Source organism: Apodemus sylvaticus, chromosome 16 (genome assembly GCF_947179515.1).
Source record: "Apodemus sylvaticus chromosome 16, mApoSyl1.1, whole genome shotgun sequence".
NCBI lineage: Eukaryota > Metazoa > Chordata > Mammalia > Rodentia > Muridae > Apodemus > Apodemus sylvaticus.
In genome coordinates, this window is record NC_067487.1 from 8,041,100 (window position 1) to 8,061,709 (window position 20,610).

The following is a 20,610-nucleotide window of genomic DNA, read 5'->3' on the forward strand; positions in this document are numbered from 1 at the left end:
TTTTAGCAGAAACGCTGCTTTTTCAGGCCTTGGTTCCTCCAACAAAATACCATCTGTTCTGATGCAGACTCAACAATTGCAAGAACTTTCTTTAGAATGCAAAGTGATGTTCCGTGTTTGTGAGAATCTGTGAACTGTGCCTTTGGCATTGCCAGTATCTGGGGAACTTTTATGGGAACGTAAAATAAAGTGCCTTCACTTTAAAAAGATCCTCAATTAGCACTATCAAAATGTACACAAAGCCAATGGTGGTTTCACAAAATTAAGAGTATACCTGAATCCATGAACTGCCTAAGAACTGGGAAAATATTTGGAACTGGGCTAGACAATCTTTGGTCTCATAGGCTTTCTCTTTGAGGTTCTAATATGGAAAATATTTCCTGTTGAGTGTAGTGGCTTTGCATTAAGATATTGTACTCTTGGGGCTGGAGAGGTGGCTCAGCAGTTAAGAGCATTGGTTGCTCTTCCAGAGGACCGGGATTCAGTTCTAAGCACTGACACGGCAGCTCACAAGTGGCTATAGCTCCAGTGCCAGGGGCTCTGGCACCCTCACACAGACATGAATTCAGGCAAAACACCAATACATGTTATAGTAATAATAATAATAATAATAATAATAATAAATTTTAAAATACTGTACCACAGAGAGTCAGATTCTATCAAAATGGTCCATGGTCCTTCCCATCATGGGGATTTTAATCTGCCTACTGCATTCATTCATTCATTCATTCACTCACTCACTCACTCTTTATTCTGTACTAATTCATCAACTGGAGGCCTCCTTCACTGAGGGATAGCAAGCCCTGTTCACCTTGCTTTCCCAATGTCTCTGTCACCCACTGGAGACTATTCAAATGACAGTTACTTTACCAGCCCTTGGGGACTCCAGGCTGCCCCCTTAGGGCTCCTTCATGGATAAACTGCACTTTCTGTTAAAGAAACATTTTCCCCCCCAAAAGCAGCAACTGTTAAAGCAATAAAAGCAGGAGCGTGCTCAAGTTTGCATGCTTTGTAGCCAAATAGCCATCGGCATCAGTTAAACTTTTCTTGCCTCTGTGGTCGGACACCTGACACAAGAAGCCACTCTGGGGAGAAAGGATTCATTCTGGCCACAGGTTGAGGGGATGAAGTTCAGAGCAGAGTGGGAGCGTCTCGGTGGAGGTGGGAGCATCTCAGTAGAATCAGGAAGCGGAGGCCGAGTCCTCACCCTCGGGGCTGTCCCCGGCAATCGGCTTCCTCCAGCTAAACCTGCTTCCTAAATAGTCCACCAAGCAGCAGCACCTTCCAGGGACAAGGGCTCAAAGGCGAGAGACTGTCATACCCAAGCCACCCCTCATGCCCTAGGCTCCTTCGAGCTGGCCCTGTGGGTGATGTGGGGTCATCTGACCTGTGTGTCCTCACTTGCTCTTCCTGGCGCCTGAAGGTGCTTGTTATACTGATCCGGAAACCCACCCCTCAGGGGTTACAGGGCGGGCACTGGGACTGGGAGAGTGCCACATCCCCAGGGCCTATGCTCTACTACAACAGAGTGAAGTGAACTTCCGCACACTGTGCTGTGTGGCGTCTTCACATTAACTGTTTAATTCCTTACTGTGGGCTCCTGTCCATCCTGTCATCCCAACTTCAGCCTGAAGTTCTAATGTACCTCCAAAACCCAGCCAGCATAGACTTAGCACCTAACCCTGGAAATCTGTTTTCTCCCTTAGCCTCTCTGGTCTCTTGTCCCCCCTGATCCCTCCCCAAGCCCTGCCCACATGCGCCTTGTCCAACTGACAGTGTTGCCCCAGCCAGGGCTTCAACCTTCTCTGCACTGTAACAGTAGCTGAGCTGACCAGAACCCCAAGCCCACTGGACCACCTACCCCAGTGCTCTGTCTAACCCCGTGCCTGTCCTGGCCTGATGCACTGCATCCCGCCGGGATTAGATGCTGCTATGGCCTGGAGAGAGTTGGCTCTATTATCACTGCCTCCATTTGTGTTCAGAATTACATCCTCTGAAAACACATAAGTGACTATTCTTACCCTAAATGCCGGGGACATGAACCGCTGCAAGTTTCAGAATGTCTGGAGCGTTGTGCCAGAGGGGTGTAAGTGAATCTGTTGGGGGAGGGCAGGGGGTATATCTAATTCACAAAAGGAATTCTGAGCCATACTGGGAAGGCACCTTTCGATGAAATTCCATCTGAGAAGACAGGGAGCCCAGATGCTGGTGACTGGGACCAAGCAGGTAGGCTAACTGGGATTAGTAATTACTGGAATGTCCTGAAGGTGGCCCACCATGTTAATCTTCTTTCAGCTTTCCAAGAAGCCCTTCTGCCTGGTGCACCCAGGTGCCTGACCCTGGTTTTCCTTCCTGGTTCTTGCCAAGGTCTCACAGTGTTCTCTGCTCTACAGTAACCTTGGGGGTCGATGGGGTCATGGGATAGAATATCTGGTTCCACACAAGTCGTGAAGATTGTGTGAAGTCCCTGAGATGGTCTGGTGTCAACAGCCATTCCCCAGTAACCCTGGGTCTGTCTGTGACCATCCATCCCCAAAGAGGCATAAGGGACATTGGCACTCTGGGTGGTTCACTTCAGACAATGCCCGCCCAGCGTTCCGAAGCAACCCACATGCTCCAAAGGCACGCTTCCACCATCTCAACCCTTGGTATCTGTCTTCCTGGCTCTCAGCGTCGATTGCAGTTGGAAAGAGTGACTAAGCCTGGGCCTAGCACACAGCTGACTAAACTGGTCCACTCGGCCTGGGGCTCCCTCTGTTCCACAGAAGTCCAGGCTCCAGTCTAGCTGTATCTCTTCAGAGAACTTCCGCCATGTTTGATCACCACCAGGATGGTGTTGCACTTGCACTCACCCTGACAGGCTCACATATGACAAGCTATGTGCACATGCGCATTGACTCATGTGTGTTTACCCATTCACCAGTATATACTCATAGGAACTACATACATGCACTTGCACATGTGTGCACAACACACTTGGGTCATGCCAAAGGCTACATGGGCTCCAGGTCCTTCCATCTGATACCTCATCTTATCCCATCCAGTAAGGTCTTCTTCCTGTGGATCCGGTGTCCTTCTCTGTGACTTGGCAGCTGTGACTCGGGAGACATCTTATCTGTGTGTGTATCCAAATGGATTTTGCTTGGGATTTGCTTTGAATGTCCACCCTTAAAAGAAAGTCTACCCCAGGTGGGCCGCCTTTCAAGTTTCCGTGTGCCCGGTGTCTGTTTTTCTTCAAGCCCGGAGCCTGGGAGCTTTATGTGTCTCCCCAGGGAGCAGCATGACAGAAAAAAGGCTGAGCCAGGACTGCCTGGGTTTGCAATCTGTGCTGGGGAACAAAGTTCCCGGCTCCTGAAACCAGCAGCGACACTTCCAAAGGTGCTGAGAGCAAGAATCAACTCTGGAACTGAGGCTCAGAAGAAAATGTTCAGGAGCCCTGAAACTCTGTAAGAGGACGCTGGGAACATTAATATGCACTCACACCTCACAGGCAAATAGAACACGAATATCAAAAAGGACCGTTTATGGATAAAAACCTATGGAAGTAAGCAATACAGAGCCAAGGTGTCAATGTCAAACACCGCAGGCAAAGGGCTGGGAAGTTAGATCCTGCAATGTACCCAGGCTGCCTGAAGGCGGTTTTATAACAAACAAGCAAGCAAAACCCGAGTCATGAGAGCCACTTTAAAAGTCAGAACTGTTGTGATGTTTTTTTAAGAGAAGACAAACTGACATTAACTTACAGGACAAGGGCCTCAGGTTAACTTGACAATAAGACCCCCAGTCACTGCTTCTCATATTGAAGCCTGGAGTTTTCTAATGGGATTATGATGCTTACTTTACAGTGAAACTGAGAGCAGGGCCAGGCAGTAGTGGTGCATGGGAGCCACTTTAATCCCAGAACTTGGGAGGCAGAGGCAGGCAGATTTCTGAGTTCGAGGCCAGCCTAGTCTACAGAGTGAGTTCCAGGATAGCCAGGGCTACACAGAGAAACCCGAGCAGGTAATTTGCCAGATGTCACATATGGAGAGAGAGCTGGAATGAGGATCTAGTGTGAATCAGCTGAATTCTGCAACTCCTCCCCACCTGGTACATGCACTCATGTGTAAGCATACACACACGTGTGTATGCATGCACCACACAGCCTAAAAATTCCATGTCTAATCCCACAGAGCATCTGGTCATGGCTCCCGGACTACAGCAGTCTATGTTGAGTCTTTACTTGGGGCTGCATTTCAAAGCTTACTCCAGCAGTATCAAGAAAATGTGTGACACAGACACCTCCACACCTCTTCTCTAAGCTCCACCCTTTCCTTCTTCCTTTCCAAACTGGGTTGGAAGACGATCAGGACCTGATGCGTCCCAGCAGCCAGCACTGTCCCTGCTCCTGGGACAGAGCCACATGCATCTGCTGAGCAGAAGAGATGGGTCCAGGCCCCTTTGCTGGCCCCATGCCATATACCGGGTGGGAGTGACTGTTCTCCCTGGGACATTTGACATCCTCTGTCACACCCAGCACCTAGTGAAATGGAGCCGGATGTGATGCTTATATCCACTCTGTCCAGAATAACCAACAGCAGGCTTCTCACACTCGGGCGTCACTCACACCCATGAAGCCACAACATGCTTGCAACCCATAGTGTCCACACCATGGCTCCAAGGCTCCCAGAGGTGGCCTTGCTTGCTCAGCCCAGTGCCCAGCACACTAAATGAATGAGGCCAAGGGAGCAATCGACAGTGACTCTGACAACAGAAAGGCAGAGTGCAGGAGGGTACAATGGGGACTGTGCAAAATCAAAGAGGGCCAGTCTTTGGATTCTAGCCTGTTGGTTATAAGGGAGATGTCTTCTTGCTTAATCATTTGGCTTCCCCCACCCCTTGCTGCCAAAAACCGGGACTCAGGAAACTGTTATCGGTGCGAGCATAAGGCCCTTAACTTGACTCCCAGAAGACAGGTAGAAAAGCGTGGTGGGGCATGCTTAAAACCCTAGCACTGTGGAGACAAACTCAGGAGGATCCCAGGGTTCCCACAGCCAGGCAGCCTAGCCTAATCAGTGAGTTTCAGATAAAGCGAGAGATCACATATCAATACGAGGTAGATTGCACCTGGAGAATGACACCTGAGTTTGACCTCTGCCCTCCACACATAAGCCCAAACACCCACATGCATGCACACGCGTACACACACACACACACACACACACATATGCCTATATTTTTAAAACCTGTGGCAAGGCCAGATCAAACCAAAGGCACGTAGAGCATTTTGTGTCACAGGTACAGACCCACCTCCTGTGTTGTTGCTTAACACTCTTCTTATTCAGTGTTGGTCTGAGCCCTTAAAGGTTGGGGAGGCAAAGACTGTGTTCCCACGGTGACACTTGTAGGAACCGCCTGTAGCTCTGGAGAAAGATTGTCAGGAATGTTGTCATAGACTCTGAAGGATGACACCAAGCTCTCGTAGTGAAGGGGAAAGCGTGTCATATCCAAGTCTTTTCTCATGAAATACAAGAAGATAGCTGAGAAGAAGCAGGAGTTATCCAAAAGAAATGTCAAGACTAGCCTCTGGTTATTATATGGAAACAGACAGTGGAGGTGGGTGCTCTGAGAGTAAGACAGACAGACTGTAATTCATTCTCTCTCTCTCTCTCTCTCTCTCTCTCTGGCTCTCTCTCTGTTCTCAGCTTCTCTGATTGCTTCTATTGCCACAGTGAATCTGTGACAAGTGCTTAGTTAGCTTTATCGCTGCTCCAAAAGTCTTGACAAAAGTGATTTAAGGAAATGTGGGTTTGTTTGAGCTCACAGATGCAGGTTAAGGTCTATAACCACAGGGCAATCCTGCCAGCAGGCATGAGATGCAGCAGTAGCCTTCCCTCCCATCCTGTCAGGAAGCAGGGACAAATAAATTCTGGGTGATCAGCTGGCTTTCTGCTCTAACTCTGCCTGGGACCCCAGTTCATGGAATGTTGCTAGCCCCTCTCAGGGTGAGTCTTAGCACCCAGCTAATGCAATGTGGAAACTCCCATACAGAATCAGCAGTGGCCACAGGACAAATGGGAGCAGAGGTCTCCTCTCCCTGACTCCTGGCACTGCAGGACGCATCAGTGAAAACAAGTCAGTCATCTGGCAGGACTGGAAATAGACGTGGTGGTTCTGACATCTAATGCTGAGGCGTGTAATAGTAAAATGGCCAATCTGGAGAGGGCAACAGTGTGTTCTCACCACAGGACCCATGCCTGGGGACCGCTGGGGACTGAGAGCCTCCCACTGGCTCTCACCAGGGAGAAGGCATTGAGCTGCTGGCTCCTGGCAGCCTCTCCCCTACCATCAAATGGACTTCGCGCTGGACTCTATGTTCATGATTCTCCCAGCATGGGAAAAAAAGAAACAAAGGGCGGCTTGTTCCTCTGGGATTTGTTGGTTGTATCTTCTAACAGTTGGGACTTTCACAAATAGGCAAAGTTTGTGTTCATGAAAAAGCCACAAAATATTCCAAAATTACTGCATGCCTGTTTGTCTGGGTCCTTTAATTCGGAACTCTGTTAGAACATTAATTGCCCGTACTGTGCAAAGAGATTAAAGAAATGGCTAAAATATTCATTGTCCAAAACTATATGCTCTCGACGTGTATATATAAATCAACTTAATCAAATAAATTAATTAATCATTAATAATTAAATCAAATAAATGCACAAACACCTATGTCTGACACCAAAGCTTTGGGCTTTGACCTCAGCCACGGCTGTGTGAGTTTTGAGCCTCAGTGGCCCCTACCACCCTTCGTAAAAGTACGACACTATGTAATTAAGCATGGGGCTCATACCCTGGCAAGACTTGGGGACATTACTACAGCCATCAGGCAGCTACTTCCTTCCCTCCCCTTAAGTTCTTTCTCCCTTTGAAAGCTCTTTGAGTCTGACTGGAAGTCTTTATAAAGGATGTCAAAGTCTGGATGGCAGAGAGAAGTAGACAGTGGGGGGCAGGGGGGTGGCTGGAAGCACAGAGCATTCTGCATTCCTCCCCGAGTATCTCCCTGGCAAATGAGAAGACTCCCGCTGGATGGAAGTACAAGTTCTGAATTCATACTTGCAAGCTGCTTTTCCACCCCAGGTTCCTGGGACCTAGCACCATTGGCCGTAATAGATTCAGAAGCCAGTCCAGAGCCTCCCACTTGGTTTACCAGAGAAAGCCAGGGATGCTGCAAGCTGCCTGCCTCTGGACCCACAGCCTGGGTAGATGCCACCCTCAGTGTGTATGTGGCAGAGCAGGGCTATGATAGAGTATGGAGGCCTGGACATTCCTCCAGCACAATCACACTGTGACATGAGTGTAGCATCCCAGGAATGCAGACAGTCTGTGCAATTACCACAAAACTACAAGAAGTAGCAGGCACCTGAACGAAGGTACCGGCTGGCTGGCGGAAGGCAGCCATATTTGGGAGGGGTATTTGGGCCCCATCTGTGCACATTCATCCCAGGAAAGTATGCACCTGGTTAGGAGTGTGCAAGTATGTCTTCAGGGCCAAGGGGACGATTCAGCAAGCTGTCCAGTAAGAGCCCACTGTCACCCCAATTCATGGTGACAGTCCACAGGCTCTTAGTTATATGTTCCTTTTGATTGTGATACCTCTTTTCTCATTGCTCATGGTCTACCAGACATGTCCACTGCCTAGCCTCCAGGCTGCACGAGGCTGAGGGTAGCTATTAATTTGGCCCAATGTGAAAGCATAAAATCCCTGAAAATATTGTAAGTTTTTTTTTCATTCTTTATCATTCGGTTATGTGGTTTTCAAGAGTGAACTTTGTAGAGGAGAACATCTTGTCACAACATCAAATGGTTGGACACACTACGCTTCTTCTCAGACTTGTCTCAAATACCTTAAGATGAACCAGGTCTTCTTGTCCACTGCAGGACCCAGTCTTCAGTTCTTCAGAACACACACAGTCTTTTGGGGGAGGTGGCCCTGACCTCTGACCCCCACCTGCCTCCCGAGCTGCATAACACATGAAACGGCAGAAGTTCAGTAATTGTTCCCAAGCGGACTTTAAATTTTATTTTTTAATTGTACTGCGAACACGTAACATACATATCTCTATATAAATGTATTTATTTCCATGATGATCTCAGAAAACCCCCAAGTTATACCTGAAGCGTTCCCGTGAGAATGCTGTTTGCTGCTGTCTGAATTGATGCTATTTTCCTAAGGGGTCCTTCAACTTTATCTCAGGATGCAGGGAGAAATCAAATCAGTTTGAACAAAACAGAAGCTGCCCTGAACCCTAAAAGGTTCACAGTCCCTAGCTTCACAATGCGCCCTCTACCAAAGCTGTAACGCCGCACATCTATCCCATGAGAGTGCCCACCCTTGCTTGTGGTCAACACATCGTGATTCAAACTCTATTAGGAGACAAAGATCGGCTGCTGAGCCTCTAACCTGGTGTCTCTTTCCATCTCACACAGGGACGGATCTGCAGAAAAGCCGGCAAGTCAAAAAAGTCCTTCAGCCGCAAGGAAGCTGAAGCAACCTTTAAGAGTTTGGTGAAGACACACGAGAAATACGGCTGGGTCACCCCGCCTGTGTCTGACGGCTGATGCCTGCACGCGCCCCAGACACTCGAGCCGCCCGTCCACACTCCACCCTGCCATCTCCTCCACCGCTGTGCACCTTCTACCCTTTTCTACTCCAGCCAGAACTGTGTTCTGAATGCAAAGGACACACTTAAGTTATTTATGAACTGACGTGTTTACGGAGAGAAAGAGCAAACTGCTCGGAGATTATGTTTCCATAATAAATGACCGTCTCTAAGTCACTTTAGAACAAATGCCGAGATGATGATGTTTCCCTGCCCGCCCCCCTCTGCCCACCTGTCGAATTGCCCTTAGCTTCTTTCCGTGACAGCAGCTGTGCTCAGCCCCGAGGGAACTCAATGCCCCGCCCACCCCATCTCCATATACAAGGGGTGTTCCTGAGTCCGGAGCGCCACACACTCCTGGGCCTGCCCGCCCTGTTTGCTGAGATCTATTTGTTTCTCTTCCTGGCAGGTCAACCTAACTTGAAGACGTGTCTTTCTTTCTGTGGCCTGTGGTCTTCTGTGATGACATTTAGACCTCATTCATGCTATGACCTTTGGCTCCTGAAAACACCAATCTAACGTTGCCAGGTTTTAGTGCTGACTTAAAACTACAACTGCCCACTTGATTAAAACGTGCTCCCATGCTTATCTTGTTCTGTGCTGCTGTTCGAAGATAAATCAGTGCCATTTTATGAGAGGCAGGGGGTGCTGCGGCCACCGGGGGGGTTCAGGACATGAAGTGCCCCTCCCTGGGTGCTCAGATCAGCAGACGGGGGAACAGTCTCTTTAGACGTTAGGGAATGCTCCAGCAACAGCGCTTCTCTGTCTGCTCAGCCACCAGAAGACAATTTCCCCTTTGCCGATGTTGTCGGACTCATTTTGTCTTCCGTGCTAGTGACAGGAGACACCAGAACTGCCAAAGGACACCAGGTGACACAAGGGGACTTGCATGACCCGGTCTGTTACTTCACCCACTAGTCACTTGTGTGTCCCTGACTTGAAGCAAGAGCACCCTCGCTGTGGTGTGACCTCCCTGTTATTTAATCTCCCCACACTTTCATTTTACTCTTCTGTTAAATCACCTAGAACTTTCTAAGAAACTCCATGAAATGAGGAGATAATGTTTATGACAACATGCAGACAGAAGTAAAATGTTCATTCCAAGTGGAAAAATCTTATTGGACACATTTTAAATAAAACCATGCATACCTGACACCCAGCCTCGAGAATCAATCATGGTGGGCTAGGCTTCCTCTGGAAGTCTGTCTCTTCTTTCCTTCCTTCCTTCCTTCCTTCCTTCCTTCCTTCCTTCCTTCCTGTTTGTCTGTCTATATACCTTATTTCCTTTCTTTTTTAATAAATGTAGATGCTTTGCCTACATGTATGTCTGTGGACCGCATGCATGCCCTGTGCCTTCGGAAACCATTAGAGGGCATCGACTCCCCTGGAACTGGGCTCACAGATGGTTATGAGCTACCACATAGATGCTAAGAATTGAATCCAGATCCTCTGGAAGAGCATTCAGTGCTACTGACCACAGAGCCAACTCTCCAGCCCCACTGGAAGTATTTCATCTGCATTTAAAGGGTTAATATTTCAGGCAGGGCCGATACCAACACACGCGTGTCCTGAGCAGCATTTGAGAGGCAGGAAACACATCATAGGAGCCCATGCTCTCGCAAACACCTGGTGGGGTAAATGCTGCAGGAAGCTGAGTGGAGCCTACATGTCTGCATGTAGAAAACATGGCGGCATGGCCGGCTGTGCTCAGATGTTGCCACTGCGGTTTTCCAGCTGTGACAGGAGAGCCAGCTTCTTGGCTGACTCTATGCAGTTACTTGGGCAGTTCCACTTCTCGTTGTTCAAAGATATTTAGGGACGGAGAAAAAACTCATCTCAAAGGACAGGGAGTGGCTCCTCCCAGTGTGTCTGGAGGCCGACCAAGTATACCCAGTCGCATTACCACTGCTTCTTTGGGGTCTCATGCATTCTTAGCCGGCCTCAGCCTCATTACGTAGATGAGACTCGTCTCGATTTCCTAATCTTTCTGTCTCTACTCCCAAGTGCTAGGACTGCAGACGTGCATCCCCTCGCCCGGTGCATTCAGAGCTCATGGATGCTCTTCTGATGCGGCGGTGTTTCCAGCCCTCTGACTACTTTCTCACTCTCCCCGGACACACAAAGCAGCCGCTGTTAAAAGGCATTTGCCTGTTCAAGTTCCCCCAAAGCAGCCATGGGCCACGGAGCCCGGATGGCAGGAAGCGTGTTCAGGTCTTCACCCTGACCCCTGACCGGCCTCTATGCGTGTGGCTGGCGGTTGCTATGGTGTGCCTTCAGTGGCGGACCTTGAGAACTCGGGGCACAAGCTGTTCCTCAGATATCTCGGGGCCCAATCTCTAGATAATTTCCTATTCCAACCAACCCTTTCAAGAGAGAAAACAAAAAGACACAGGTGCAGAGCTGGGTCATTGCATTTTATCTGCTGGAAGAATGAAGAACTTTTCTTTCTTTATTCCAGGGTGGGCTTTACCACAAGACTTGGTGTCACCCCACTGGCCCTGTGACTGCCATCCACCAAGAGGGAAGGTGTTACACCCCATTTTATACTTTCTAGTACCTGGAGTTTAGTTTATTTTGCATGGCATTTCTATTATTTTGTATATATTTGTGGGGGGGGGGGAACAATTATTTGCATTAAGAAATGCGATTTTCAGCTAGGGAGATGGTTCACTCTCCTGCCTGGCATGCAAGCCGCAAGACCCCACCCAGACCCTCAGAACCTATGTGAAAAGCCATGTGTGGTGATGTGTGCCTATAACTACAGCCTAGGAGGGAATGAGGTGACACAGAAGATTCCCTGCAGTTCATTGGCCAGCCAGGTTAGCTGACTGATGATTCAACTTTGGGTTCACTGAGAAACCCCATCAGGAAGCAGTAAGGTAAGCACCAGTCAAGAGCAGACACCAAACACCAGGCTCTGGACTCCACACAAATGTGCAATACCACACACACCAAAAGAAATTTTTGACTGGGGCTGGTGAGATGGCTCAGCGATTAAGAGCACTGCCTGCTCTTCCCAAGGTCCTGAGTTCGAATCCGAGCAACCGCACGGTGGCTCACAACCATCTGTAATGAGATCTGACGCCCTCTTCTGGTGTGTTTGAAGACAGCTACAGTGTACATACATAAATAGATCTTTTTTAAAAGAAGTTTTTAATTACAATTTTTAAAAAACTAAATTTTTTTAATTTTATTTTTAATTAAAATTTAATTTTAATTTAATTTAATTTAATTTTAATTTTATTTTTTAATTTTGATTTTTTTTAATTTTTAAAATTTTAAAAGAAGCAAGGGATCCCTTAAAACAAAAATATTGCTATGACTCTATTAACCGGAAGCTACCTTCCTCATGCTCTGTGCCATGACAGGCCAGCGGAGATGCACCACGCCTTCTACATGCTCACACACTGCTGTGTCCTGACACACATGGCTGCGTCCTCACAGGGCCCTACTTAAGGTCATGCTTGTTATGGAGCCCAGTGTGAGGAGAACTCTCACTCCAGACCTAGAGTGTTCCTCGAATCTCATTTCCACAAAGCTAAGAAATCTACCTCCCTTCAGGCAAAAAGGAGGTAACTGGCCAGTGGGCAGAGACAGTCATATGCCACCATCTTCCCTCACCAGCTAGAAGTCAAACCAAGTCAGAGGTCCCAGAGCCACAAGAACAAAACACAATGACAAGTGAGCTTCCTCACAGGGCAGAACCCTTTCTGCAGCAGAGCATCCGGAATACCCACCACAGCCCGCAGACGCCATGCTGGCCCACCAGCTAGCTTTGTAGCAGATGAAGGGTCACTGGCATCTCTGACAGTCCTGAGTGGGCCCTGTTCCTACACCCACCACCACCCGTGCTACACACGTGAGACTCCTGAAAGACTCACATTCATAAACACTCATCATTTCATGATCCAAGCTTTAGCTCCCAATTTTTCAGTTTCCATGTTAACACTATCTATTAAAATTGTACCTCATTGCTTCTGGAGAATCAGTTCTGTAAACCAGTGAAAAATACATTTGGTTCCAAGAGGGAAAAATAACACATATAGTCATATAATTCCGATGGGTTCATTTACTGGCCTGAACCTGGGTTTCATCGGATGCAGTCTCTTAAGTAGATGCATGCCACACTGACAAAAGGTTTGGAAAGAGCACCTGTGAGACCAAAGACTAGCGTGTGGACTTGAAAGACTCATCTCACTGCATTTGGTAGGATATAGTGCAGTGACATGCTGTGGACATAACATGATTAGCAAGCACAGTGATTAAACTATAAGCACCCCGTAATCCCGTTCCTTCATTTAGAGTCAACCCCATGCACTGAATCAGCCCCGGTGCCTCCCCGTGGTGTCAGTGTCCTCTCACACATGGGACAAATGAGAGGCTGAGAGGCAGCAGTGATGATACCTCACAAGAAGAGGTAAGGCTGCCACAGATCACATCAGTCAAGTTCTGCATGTGTCCACGCCAGACACTTCCTCAACAGGAGACTTTGATTGAGGAAGTGAGTCTTGTCCACCACTGAGTGAAGGAGAGATGAAGGCTGCGCCTATTCCCATCATGGCGCTGGTCCATATCCTCACTGCCCTCATGGCGGGTGCTCGTGGTTCCCTGCTCTGCTCATCTTCAAGGACTTGTTTATAGGCCTCATCTCAGAGGAAGGGCACAGCCCAACCCAGCCGCCCACCACACACAGGAAGCAGCCCTGCGTGTCGAAATTACACATTAGCATTTTAGCCGAGCCCTTCTGAGAGTGTGAAGAATTTTAGTGGAATTAGCTCTGTGGGGACCGAGGGCTCGTGTGCCATCCGTGTGAGTGTGGTTGTGGCATCCCCTTGATGCGCTCGACGGAGAAGGAGTCAAGGCCAGAGAATCGGTGGTTTGCCCTGGGTCAAAGCCGAGGTCATCCTGCTGTGGCTTCCCACACCGTGGTGCTTCTCACGACACTTCTAGACAGTTTGCATGGGCACACACATGCTAACATTAGATCAGTACAGTGTCGGTCTTCTGTGGTACCCAGGAAACACCCAGGGTAATCTGCTGCACTCTAAAGCAGTAGGTGCATGGATGGAGCTTTGGGAAGCTGATGTGAGGGGCTTGTAGCCACAGTCCTTCATTTATTTATTTATTTACTCACTTACTTACTTGCCCAAGATCTAGAGACATTATTTAGAGATTTATTATTATCTAGATTTATTATTATCATCCATTAACTATTATTACTATTTATAACTATTATTATCTATTATTATTTATTATTAATGAGAGATTTACCTACTTATTTTTACTATGTTCTGCCTCATCATTTTTACAGCCTTTGGTTCACACAGTATTAACTATGATTAGAGCCTAGGACTCTTCTGACGTATGGCTGATGAACTCAGAAAGCCAAAAAGTGTTGACACTTGGGAAAACAATGAGCAAGGTTTGCTTGCTTTTTGAGCAAGCACAGGAACTAAGTGTGCTGGTAAAACAGATGGAATTGGATCCTTCAAAAATCCAAGAGGAGACAAGATTGTAGTCAGGATTGCGACAATCTATTTCAAAGAAGAATGGACCGAACGGTTGTTCCGGATGGTTTTATGTCGACCTGACATAGGCTAAAGTCATTGAAAAGACTTCATTGAAGGGAACTTCAATTTAAAAAAATATCTCCATACATTTAGACTGAACACAGCTTATAAGACATTTTCTTAATCAGTGATTGATACAGGATGGTCAGATCCATTGTGGGTGGTACCATCCCTTGGGTTGGTGGTCCTGGGTTCTATAAAGGAAGCAAGCTGAGCACATCATGAGGAGCAAGCCAGTAAGCAGCACCCCTCCATGGCCTCTGCATCAGCTTCTGCCTCTGGGTTTCTGAATTCCTGTCCTGACTTCCTTTGGTGATGAACACTGATGTAAAAGTGTAAGCCAAATACACCCTTTCCTCCCCAACTTGCTTTTTGGTCATGGTGTTTTGCCACAATAGTAACCCTAACTAGCACAGGAGTCATGCCCGATGGGTCTCCAAGGATTGCACAGTTAGAGGGAGCCCTTTGCCAGTCCCCCTGAAGAGGTGGGATGGCCCCACTTGGTAGACCTCAGCGTTTTGTGTCTCTATCTTGGGCAATGGCTGGTCACGATGTGAGCGTGGCTGAGATCTGAGTTGCTGTAACCTTGTTGCTTGGTTTGAACTATATGACTTCATGTTGCAAACAGTGTTGCCATTCAGACAATGGCAACTGAATGCCATTGGTAGGATGGGGTGCTGGCTAAACATCACAGGCTCCTGTGAACTTTTAAACAAGCCCCATAATTCACTCTGATATTTTAGTGATTACACCTTTCTTTTTTTTCCTATATTCTTTGTTTACATTCCAAATGATTTCCCCTTTCCCAGTTCCCCCCTCCCCATAAGTCCCATAAGCCCTCTTCCCTCTGCCCATTTCCCCAATCAACCCCCTCCTACTTCTCTATCCTGGTACTCCCCTACAATGCTACATCAAGCCTTTCCAGAACCAGGACCCTCTCCTTCCTTCTTCTTGGGAATGATTTGATATGTTAATTGTGTCTTGGGTATTCAGAGCTTCTGGGCTGTACTGGCTGGTTTTGTGTGTCAACTTGACACACGTTGGAGTTATCACAAAGAAAGGAGCTTCAGTTGGGGAAGTGCCTCCATGAGATTCAGCTGTGGAGCATTTTCTCAATTAGTGATCAAGGAGGGAGGGCCCTTTGTGGGTACCATCTCTGGACTGGTATTCTTGGGTTCTATAAGAGAACAGGTTGAGCAAGCCAGGGGAAGCAAGCCAGTAAGAAACATCCCTCCATGGCCTCTGCATCAGCTCCTGCTTCCTGACCTGCTTGAGTTCCAGTCCTGACTTCCTTTAGTGATGAACTGCAACATGGAAGTGTAAGCTCAATAAACCCTTTCCTCCCCAACTTGCTTCTTGGTCATGATGTTTGTGCAGGAATAGAAACCCTGACTAAGACATGGGCTAATATCCACTTATCAGTGACTACATTCCATGTGTGTTCTTTTGTGGTTGGGTTACCTCACTTAGGATGATATTTTCCAGATCCAACCATTTGCCTAAGAATTTCATGAATTCATTGTTTTTTTTAATTGCTGAGTAGTATTCCATTGTGTAAATGTACCACATTTTCTGTATCCATTCCTCCACTGAGGGACATCTGGGTCCTTTCCAGCTTCTGGCTATTATAAATAAGGCTGCTATGAACATAGTGGAGCATGTGTCCTTATTACATGCTGGGAATCCTCTGGGTATATGCCCAGGAATGGTATATCAGGGTCCTGCCCAGTTTTCTGAGGAACCGCCAGACTGATTTCCAGAATGGTTGTACCAACTTGCATTTCCACCAGCAGTGGAGGAGTGTTCCTCTTTCTCCACATCCTCGCCAGTAGCTGCTGTCTCCTGAGTTATTAATCTTAGCCATTCTGACTGGTGTGAGGTGAACTCTCAGGGTTGTTTTCATTTGCATTTCCCTAATGACTAATGATGTTGAACATCTCTTAAGGTGCTTGGGAAAAGATCTTCACCAACCCTACATCTGACAGAGGGCTAATATCCAATCCAATATATACAAAGAACTCAAGAAGTTAGACTCCAGAGAGTCAAATAACCCTATTAAAAATGGGGTACAGAGCTAAACAAAGAATTTTCATCTGAAGAACTTCGAATGGCTGAGATTACACTTTTCAAATGTCTTCTGTAGCAGCCCTCAGAAAAACAAAACATCCGCATCCGCATCCGCATCCGCATCCTCCAATGCCGAGGAAGGAAGCATTTGTCGCTGGAAAGTGGCAAGTACACACGTTGTAAAGCCACCCCGCCCTCCTGGGAAAAATAACGAGTTTTGGAAAGCAAGCTTTTGAAATCAATAGAGGAATTGTCTTCCCCGGGAATGTCTGCTGTGCCCCTGGTGTTCTCTGCCTGGCCAGAGCTGGGATCTCCAGGGTTCCCCTGTGCCGTCCTCTGCGATGCATTGGAGCAGCTTTCTGCCCTGTCATGCCCTTGGGTTTTCTGTGCTTTGACTTCACTGTGGCTTGCTAAAAGGAAACTCTCAAGCATGTGCGGGCCTGCTCCTTACAAATCGATGCAATGTAACTGAACGAAATCTAATCACGCATCCGCATGAGACGGAAGGCTTTTTCCTTCCACCGTACTCTTATTGTAAAGATGTGTAGACATTTTTGCTGAAGAGCTTCATACAGTTTCTCAACATAATTGAAATATTGTGCTCAGCACTAAGACATAGCCTGCCACAGCACTGGATTACACAGACCTAGGGCACAGCAATTCCAAAAGTGGCAATTTAAAAATATCTTAAGCATAATTTATTTAAAAGGCCCTTCAGCTCATTTTTTTATATTGGTACGGAGTAAGTCAAGTCGGGTTCTATTTTAAGCTCTTTAATGGAGGGGTTTCTCAGTCCTTAACAATATTCATAGTAGGTTTTTTTTTTCCTAATAATGAGCTCTTTTTTCTTTTAAGCTCTGAAAGCATGGGTTTGGGATCAGCTGGGCATGCGCTGTGGAGTCGCACAACCTGCCTCCCTCTTGTCTGCACAGATGTCCGGGATCAGAGCCCCTAACACTCAGTTTCGTGCTTTCCAAAGTGAAAATTTGGCATGAGCGTCTTCCCTTGTGGACTCCTGTGGCATAAGTGGCACTCTGTGTGAAGACTGAAGGACATTGCCTGGTATGTGTGAAAGGACTGGGTGCAGCCAAGGAGGCGCCCGAGAGGGCTGTTGGAACCAGGCTACGCTCTTCTTCTCGCAGCAGTCTCTATCTGAGCTGTGAGAGACACGGATCAGCAAGTGCAGTCAGTGATCGCTAGTGAGTAGGGGGATGGGCAGAAGATAAGCACACACCATCGCACATGTCAGAGTCAAGCCAGCCCATAGTCGTATCTGAAAGTTGTCAGGTGCTAGCTGGCGTCCCTGTGTCCAGAGACACCAATTTCTTGAGGCAAGTGTGTAAAATCTGGACTCTAGTAACAATTTCAGGTGTGCTTGGTATCATTTTGGTGCAGGGAAATGATATAACATAGATGTTCTAGAGTCCTGCATGACTGCCCCGATATACGGTATAAATGAAGTCTGTTCTCACATCAAAGCACATGCCGCATCTTATTATTAACAGGAAAAGTCGAAGGAAGACCAAGGCAGATCTACACCCAAGTTGTTAGCCAAGTAGAGGTGAACCCTGTGGCCTATGACATTGTTTGGGAGAAACGGGTTATGTATGGGACATGCAGGGATGACCTGGGCAGAGGCCACGGGGTGGCAACCTAGACAGTCCTGAAACACTGTCTTGTTTGGAGACAGACCTCAGTGGGTCGTCTAAGGCTGCCTGGCCTTCACCTTACTGCATCCCCTGCCATGGGCTCTTGGGTAAAGAATAACTTTTAAAACCTGTTCCTGGTCACTTACAAAAGGGTTTTTGAGTTATTCGGAGTGATTACTTCCTATAATTTTGAACGTCAAACTAGAGTATTCTAAGCAGCATGTGTGAGCATTTCCTTTTGCTTTCCTTTCCTGTATTTGCTTCTACCTCAGACCTATTTTTTCTCACCTCCACAGACAGGACAGAGAGAGAGAGAGCTGTGGTCACAGAAGCACCCAGGCTCACAGACAGGAACAGATATTAAGTGCAATTGATTTCTCTAATCTGATTCTACTTAAACATGGTCAATTACTTTCCCTTGTCACTAAAATGTTATATCATGTCAATCCGAAAGCCACATCTGACTGTAACTTTAGGGGTCATGCCAAGCTAAATCGTTCCAAAGTGATATACCTTTTCAAATAGCATCAGTAACTAGCCATTAGCAGTCCCCACTTTGACCAAATACTATGTGATACGCAGGTGCACATGTGACTTGTGTGGTTCCCACTACTGTCTTCATTATCAAGCAAAGCCATGGGTTCATTATGGTATTTTCATAATGTATATTCTTATATATTGATCCTCTGGGCCACCCCCATTCCAGAGGATGTCTTCTGAATTACATAGTGTTGCTTTTCCACAAAATATTACTTTCCAACATAGCACATACTTCCCTGTGCTACTTCCCGGTCCTTCTCCTTCTCTGGGGCATAGAGTCTCCTGGGGACCTCAGAACTCACCTTCTAGGGGGTCTTATGCATCCTCTGCCACTTGTGCCCAGAGCCCTGGACACTTTGTCATCCAAGAACCAGACATCCCCACATCCAGGTGTCAGAAATGGAAACCGAGTTTGTCAATATTGATTCTGTCATAAGCAAAGCAAGTGTTTGGCGTCTAATCTCCCCGTCAGTTGTGTGTTGAATGAAGGCACCTGGAAGGGCCTCGGAGCTCACTGGACAGACCTCGGCAGTGGTCCCTGATTACTGCATCTGCTCTCGGCTAGGGCCTCAGCTCCCAGTCAGCTAACCCACGTTCCCACCCTGGCTCAGGGAGACCTTCAAAGAAGCTGAATCTGAGATGCCCTGTGGAGGAGAGGAAACTCTTCAACAAGGAAAATAAAGCTGAGGCCTCACTTCCAGAAGAGCATTACAACAGAGAAAGTCAAATTCAGACTCTGCGGTGCTCACTGTGTAAAGCTGGGAGTGGAAATGGGGGCCTGCTGACTCTGGTCACACCATCGCAAATCATGAAAATATCCATGGTGTACTGGCTGGTTTTGTGTGTCAACTTGACACAGGCTGGAGTTACCACAGAGAAAGGAGCTTCAGTTGGGGGAGTGCCTCCATGAGATCCAGCTGTGGGGCATTTTCTCAATTAGTGATCAAGGGAGGAGGGCCCCTTGTGGGTGGTGCCATCCCTGGGCTGGTGTTCTTGGGTTTTATAAGAGAGCAGGCTGAGCAAGTCAGGGAAAGCAAGCCAGTAAGAAACATCCCTCCATGGCCTCTGCATCAGCTCCTGCTTCCTGTCCTGCTTGAGTTCCTGTCCTGACTTCCTTTAGTGATGAACAGCAATGTGGAAGTGTAAGCTGAATAAATCCTTTCCTCAGCAACTTGCTTCTTGTTCATGATGTTTGTGCAGGAATTGAAACCCTGACTAAGACACATGGAGTGCAGCTAAAGGTGGGTGTGATCTTAGAACATAAAGAAAATTCGTATGTATATCATACATAATTACATATGTAATATATAGGTCATACAGAAGGCATAGCTAAGCCCTAACTGCCACAGCATATACATTAATGCCCTGTTCACCTTTACAGATATATTGAGTTATTTGTGATAGGCTCATACTTGGTATAGGCTAGCCACTGTCCGGTGGCCGGTGTCCTTCAAAGATAAAGTCAAGGTGAGGTTTGAAAAGTGGACACACAGAACTTCCCACGAAGCCTACAGACACTGAGAAGGTGAGTCCAGGAGCCAGGGGCTGCAGGGATGACTGAGCTCTGGGGGACTATTAAGAGGTGTCCGTGTGACTACTGCCTTGTGTATCCAGGAGGGGCTGGCTCTGATGGCACCTCAGCTTCAGACTTCTGGCACTGAGAACACAGAGAGCAAATTCCATTATTTTAAACTGCTAAGTCCATAGTAATGTGTCATCATAGTGTTTATATGGTGGATAGCACCTCTTCCCTCAGTTAGGGGAGGAAGGAAAGGAGAGGAGGGGGAAGGAAAAATGAGGGAAGGAGAGGGGAGGGGAGAGGAGGGGAGAGGAGGGGAGGGAAGGAGAAGGGAGAAAAGGAGGGGGAGGAGAGGGGAGGGGAGAGAGGAGAGGGGAGAAAAGGAGGGGGAGGGGAGGAGAGGAGGGGAAGGAAAGGGGAGAAAAGGAAGAGAATTTCCTCTGCCCCAGAGGAATTCCCTCTGCTTCTTCCTGCAGTACTTCAGAACTGTCACTCAGACCAGGATCTTGTCAGATAATGTCAATTCCCATAGCAGCCCTAGGCACTAACTGCCAGAGGGTATCGAGGAACCCACCTTACCAGTAAGAAATTTTAGTGATGGGAAAATACAGATTAGTGTACAGTCCCTTGGT

The 20,610-nt window shown here is 47.5% G+C and overlaps 1 protein-coding gene across 1 annotated transcript in view; it reads left to right on the forward strand.

The window, feature by feature from the left end:
- The window catches only part of Ube2ql1 (ubiquitin conjugating enzyme E2 Q family like 1), a 37,457-nt gene extending 28,344 nt beyond the window's left edge, over nucleotides 1-9,113 (forward strand). The window contains exon 2 of the mRNA XM_052159779.1: nucleotides 8,461-9,113. Coding sequence (XP_052015739.1) covers nucleotides 8,461-8,592 — 132 coding nt within the window. The 3' untranslated portion in view covers nucleotides 8,593-9,113. The remainder of the gene's footprint in view (nucleotides 1-8,460) is intronic.
- The last annotated feature ends 11,497 nt before the right edge of the window (nucleotides 9,114-20,610 follow it).